This window comes from Tenrec ecaudatus, chromosome 12, assembly GCF_050624435.1.
Source record: "Tenrec ecaudatus isolate mTenEca1 chromosome 12, mTenEca1.hap1, whole genome shotgun sequence".
Lineage (NCBI taxonomy): Eukaryota > Metazoa > Chordata > Mammalia > Afrosoricida > Tenrecidae > Tenrec > Tenrec ecaudatus.
This window is the reverse complement of record NC_134541.1, coordinates 31,047,318-31,052,921: the sequence shown is the minus strand read 5'-3', so window position 1 is coordinate 31,052,921 and position 5,604 is coordinate 31,047,318. Positions and strand designations below refer to the sequence as shown.

The 5,604-nt window shown below is 40.6% G+C and overlaps 1 protein-coding gene across 1 annotated transcript; it reads right to left on the bottom strand.

Annotated features, from left to right (window-relative positions):
• Window positions 1-2,511, bottom strand: DEFB127 (defensin beta 127). The gene is given in 3 exon segments (XM_075527954.1): window positions 1-239; window positions 242-253; window positions 2,463-2,511. Coding segments are annotated over 3 exon segments (300 nt in total).
• Between the last annotated feature and the right edge of the window lie 3,093 nt (window positions 2,512-5,604).

The following is a 5,604-nucleotide window of genomic DNA, read 5'->3' as shown; positions in this document are numbered from 1 at the left end:
TCATGTAGATTTTGGGGTGGGGCTTGAGGAATTTCCCCTTAGTTCTTCATAATCTTGTGGAAAAGTTAGTGAGTGTGGTATTAGCTTTGGGCGAGGTGACCTTGTCACTTTTTTATGTTCCTCTACTTCTTTAATACTGAGGTAGCAATCTCTCCCATTTCCACACAGTATCTCACGCATTTTAGTAATTTCACAGATTTTTCAGCAGTGTCCTTGCACATAGTCATGCCAGCATTTTGAAGTTGTTCAGTGACTGTGCACAGAAAAGAATAATAGGTCAAGGTCAGTACTTGAGAATAATACGTTTACAGCAAGGTCAGTACTGGAGAGTGAAAGCTGACTTGGGTCATGAAGAAGACAGAAGAGGTTGGTCAAAGTTATGGGCAGGACACATGGACAAAACAGATCCCCACTATACCCCAAGAAGGATTTCCAGGAAGATGAACTTCATTGTTTATGCCTAACTTGATCACCCATAGTAGATTCTCTGACTCTTGGATTCTCGCCAGGATCCGGAGGCCCTGAAAGTGTAGCAGGTTATGCTCTGGGCTGCAAATCAGAAGACCAGCAGTTTGTACCCACTCGCTGGTCCCTGGGAGAGAGTTGAGGCTGTCTGCTCAGAAACTCCAGGGAGAGATTCTGCTCTGTCCTACGGAGTCTCTGTGAGTCAGAAGGAACTCCGTGGTGATGGGCTTTCTCCAACAGCTGATGAACTTCCCCCAAACGTCATCTCTTGTTGGAGAAAATAAAATAAGTGGTTATAATACATTCATATCGGAGTCAACCTTGGCTTTGGAGATCATGCCTGCTACCACCGTCGTGGGGACTTTCATTTTATCCAGTTGGTTTGCATCCCTCTTCCCTAATAGCTTCCCTTCCTATTCCAAACAAAACCCCCACTGAGTCACTGAGTCAATTCCAGTCTGTGGTCTCCCTTTGTGTGCAGGTTGTTGGCCTCTATAGGGGGTTCAACGCTGTGATTTTTGGGGGGCAGCAGTTCCACAGTCTTTCTTCAGAAGCATCGCTTGGTGAGTTTGCACTGCCTGATTTTCAGTGAGTAATCAAGTGTTTAACTGCCGATGCTCCTCAGGGACCTCCTTCTTTCTTGATGAGTTTAGAATTGTGTGCTTTTGCAAAATCTTCTCCCTGACTTCTGTACCAAAGCAATGAACCAGATGTCCTAGTTTAGGGACTTGTTTTGTCCTTCTCCAACTCCTTATTCTCCTTTCAGTTCCAGAGGCAAGAATCCACCAACGGTCAGTCCCAGGCTTTGCTCACCTTTCTCTCTGCATTTTTCTTTATTAACACTAAGTGCTTTCAGTGGGCTGAGAGTTGGGATGCTCAACTTTCTGCATCTGGGCCTGTACTCTCCCTTGTACTACATCCCCGAAAATGAAGATTGACAGTCAAAACGACTCCTTTATCTCTAGGTCCTAGATTTCTTTTAGTTCTTAGGAATTTAGAAATCCAGGGATAGACCATTATTATTCTTATTACTAATGACAAACATAGCTATATATGTATACATGTTTATGTGTGTTTCATATATATTTAACATGTAAAACTCAAGTTTATATCTGTTTTAAAGGGTTGATATCCTTTGGCTATAAGATTAATAGTCAGTGTACTTTGGCTTTAATAGTTGGTTGATAAAAGAGCCAAAACATTTATTCATCTTTTGTGTCCCTCTTTTAAAAGTTTAATTAATTTTGTTGTTGCTTAGGGGATTTTGTTTTAAAGCAGGAAAAATTTCTCATTTTAAGTTCTTATAGTGTACTCAGTCCTATGAAGCTAGGCGCTTCATATGTAATTATATCATTTACTAAAACTTCTACAGATGATGAAAACTGAGACCCGGGAAATCTTTACCATTTATCCAAAAATTGACAAACTAGTGTGCATTGAAATCATGTTTCAGGACTCTTAAACTTGGCTCCAAAGTGTGTGCTTTTCCACTGCTCCCACACTTGGGGGAGAAAAGTAGGACTGGGTTCCAGAGTAAGCCTGTACTCAGAGAAATGAGGGCCTGACTGGGCTGGACCCATTGCTTCTTACAAAGCATCCTTCTCAGAGGAAGCTGTGGTCTCTTTTCAATTCTGCGCGCCCCTTGAGGATGATTCCATGGGAAATGGCCCTAACCCACTGCTGTTGAGTCAGTTCTGACTATAAGACAGCATAGGACACACCCACAGGATTTCTGGGACTAAATCTTACTGGAGCAGTTTCATCTTTCTCCTGTAGAATGACTGGTGGGTTTTCACGGCTGACCTTGTGGCTAGCCACTCAATGCTTAATCCAGCAGGACTCCTTAGAAGAGGGCATTTCTGATGATATTGGACAATCTTCAGTCATCCTTCAGGGTCCCCTCTCCTGTTATGCGAACTATGAAATCCCCCCTTGCCCTGGAAATCACCACCATCCCATTGCTGACACAAGTGAGCCCCTGGACAGCTTTGAGTGACCTGCGATTTTCTGGAACAGCAGAATTGCAACAACCAAGAGGCGCTTCATGGCTAGGCTTCCCATTACAGCTCTTGGTCCAATAAACTGCCCGCCACCTCCAGAACAGATGATGTGATAGGATGTGCGCCCCCAGAATTGTGCTCTGTGGGCTTTGTATTATGTGGGCAAACATAGGAAATTTGAGGTCAGCCCCATTACTCCCACAGGTACTTTGGAGACACAAGCCAGCATGTTCCAGCTAAGCACACCTGATACTATCCCGTAGGCTTTGGACCGTTGGTGGGAAGGGTTTGTAGTTTATCTACTTTGGTTGTCTGTTCAATTTGACCAACATAGACATGTGCTCACTCCTGAGAAAGAATAAGGTAATATACAAGAGTAAGTGAAAACGTACTGGTACAACATGACAGTAAGCTTTATTGAACAAAAATGGAAAAATGTGAAGCTATTGTTTCTCAACATAGTCTCTACCTTCGCCTACACACTTCTTGAGGCGATGTTTCCATCTCCATGACCCTTCCTCAAAGAATTCTTCACACTTAGATTTTGATACCCTGTCCAAATGGCAGTTTGGGCATCTGTTAGGCATTAAAATAGTATTCCTTTTAAAAGTTGAGTTTTGGGAACAAATGTCTGAAGGGGCAAGACCAGGCTATACAACGGGTGGGGTAAGTTTTCCTACCCCAATGAAATTATCATAGGACAGCTCTTGCTGTCGTTGAAGAGTGAATAGATGGATTGTAATAATGGGAAAATATTCAGTGGTACAATTTTCTTGGCCTTTATCTCATAGTAAAGTTTTCAGTTTTGTTTTGTTTTTAAACTTCTGCCTAAGATGTCTCCATGATTTCCCTGTGTCTTTGCAGAAAATCTGCCACCAGGATCACTTGGGTTACAGTTGCTGTAACCGACTGAGCTCACCTCTTTGCCTTCAACGTCACTGGTCCAACAAATCCTTTAAGAAGCCACTAGTTTGTTTATGTTTAACAGTTTTATTGACATGTAATTCACATATTGTTCAATTCAGTGGTTAACAGATAGTAAGTAGAGTTGTAAATTCATCATCACACTCAGTTTTAGAACGTTTTCTTCATTCTTAAATTCGTTATTTTGTCTTCCCATTTCCTCTCGATCTCCCTGTCATAACCCTAAGAAACAACGAATCTGGTTGCTTTCTTTATATATTTACCTAACTTACATCTCATAAAAAGAAAATCATTAAGATACGCCCCCCCCCACCACAACAGAATAAGAACAGAAAGACCTCAATCTCAAAGATGGCAGGAAGCAATAAAATGAAGCAAATTAAAAGTGGGTCAATAGGGAAAACAAAAGCTGTTGAATTTAATCTAACTGTATTTGCAATAATCCTTTTTCTATTGCACTTTGTCTGGGGACAAGACTATTCCCTTTATGGGAATTCAATAGAGATTAGTCCATGTGGGAGTTCTATAAATAGATTTTGGGCATTCACCATCATCCATAGTGTTATGCAAACCAGGTACTCAGAATTTAAGCTCTAATACTGTCCCCTCCTCTGTGCTTGGATTTTTTGGTTAATCATCTTTTGATGACACCATCTTATATGCTTATTCTGTGCAGACTGAGCTGACCCTCACCCAGATGGTTGTTTGTTTTACCATAAGATGTTAAGACCCCAGGTGCTATTCTTTCGGATAGCCAGGCAATCTGTGATTTCAGAGGCCACTGTTTTGACTGGGCCTTCCTTTCTGGTTCACATTAACAAGTCCAAGAGCCTTCCAAGATTAAGATTATTTCTATATAATTATTTTCATTACTATCAGTATTGCTTCAAAGACTGATGGGACGGTCAGCTCTGATCTTGGTGCAACATTTTGGACACTCATCCAGCCAAAAGCTTGGTGGGGTCAAGCTGTTCAATTAAAATAAAAGTGCTGAACATATAAAGCTTCAATTAAAATTAAAATGCTGAACATATAAAGCTTCAACTTCAGTAGCTATCAAAAATGGTAATTATATAGTCTCCTACTTATTTTCTGGACTTCAGACACAGTTTCTTCATTCGTTGAGGTTGGGGTCTTCCCTCTCTAGGTCCATCTTTGTGGTTTTCTCAGCCGTCCTTAAAATGCTTGATCTATCTAAAAACATTTTTTAAACTATATTTTTATTTTTTAATCATTTTATTGAGATCCCTTATAGATACTATAACATCCCATAGTTCAACCACATCAAGCAGTACTATGCAATTACTACCACAGTCGGTTTCAAAATATTTTCTTTCTTCTTGAACTCCTTGATATCAGCCTCCCTTTATCTTCCAAAACCCTTATTATTTTTGCCACACCTTACACCATCCAATATATCCATTCACGTACAATTCTATTGCTTGCTGCCCTTGAATGGGGTTACACAGTCACCAATGCCATCAGCTCTCCTTCTCCCCTCTTCTCCCTCTCACTTCCCATTCCCGCAGGGAACCATTACTTCTGTTACTGTTTCTGAAGGGTTATTGATCTTGGCTTTCATGTATCGAATGATCTTAATTATACAAATGAACATACTCAAGTACTTGCAGGTGGGTTTGGGGTCTACACTGCAGCACCATGTCTTCACATTGACTTGATTGCTTGTTTTTGAACTTCCTGTCGACACCTCATGATCGAACAGGCTGGTGTGTGTCTTCCACGTGGGTTTTGTTACTTTCCTGCTGGATGGCCACTTGGTTGACTTCAAGCCTTTAAGTCCCCAGACACTATTTCTTTTAATAGTCGGGCACCATCAGCTTTCTTCACCACATTTGCTTATGCACCCATTTTGTCTTCCGCAATCGTGTCAGGGAGGTGAGTATCATACATTGCCACATTATTAGAACAAACTGTTCTTGTACTGAGGTAAGATTTAAGTAGAGGACCAAAGTACACCTGCTTCCTTATTACATTTGCATTTATATACATATAAACAAATATACCTATATTTAAGTATTTACATTTTCATATGTATTCATATATATATATCTATATATTTTTTCTTTCTTTCCTCCTGCCCCATTATCATGTTTACTCATGGTTCAACTCTCCTAATTCCTCTCACAGACAATTCTATTGATCAAACATGACCAGAAAAGCTATATCCTCCTTGCCATCAATTTTAGAACCCTTA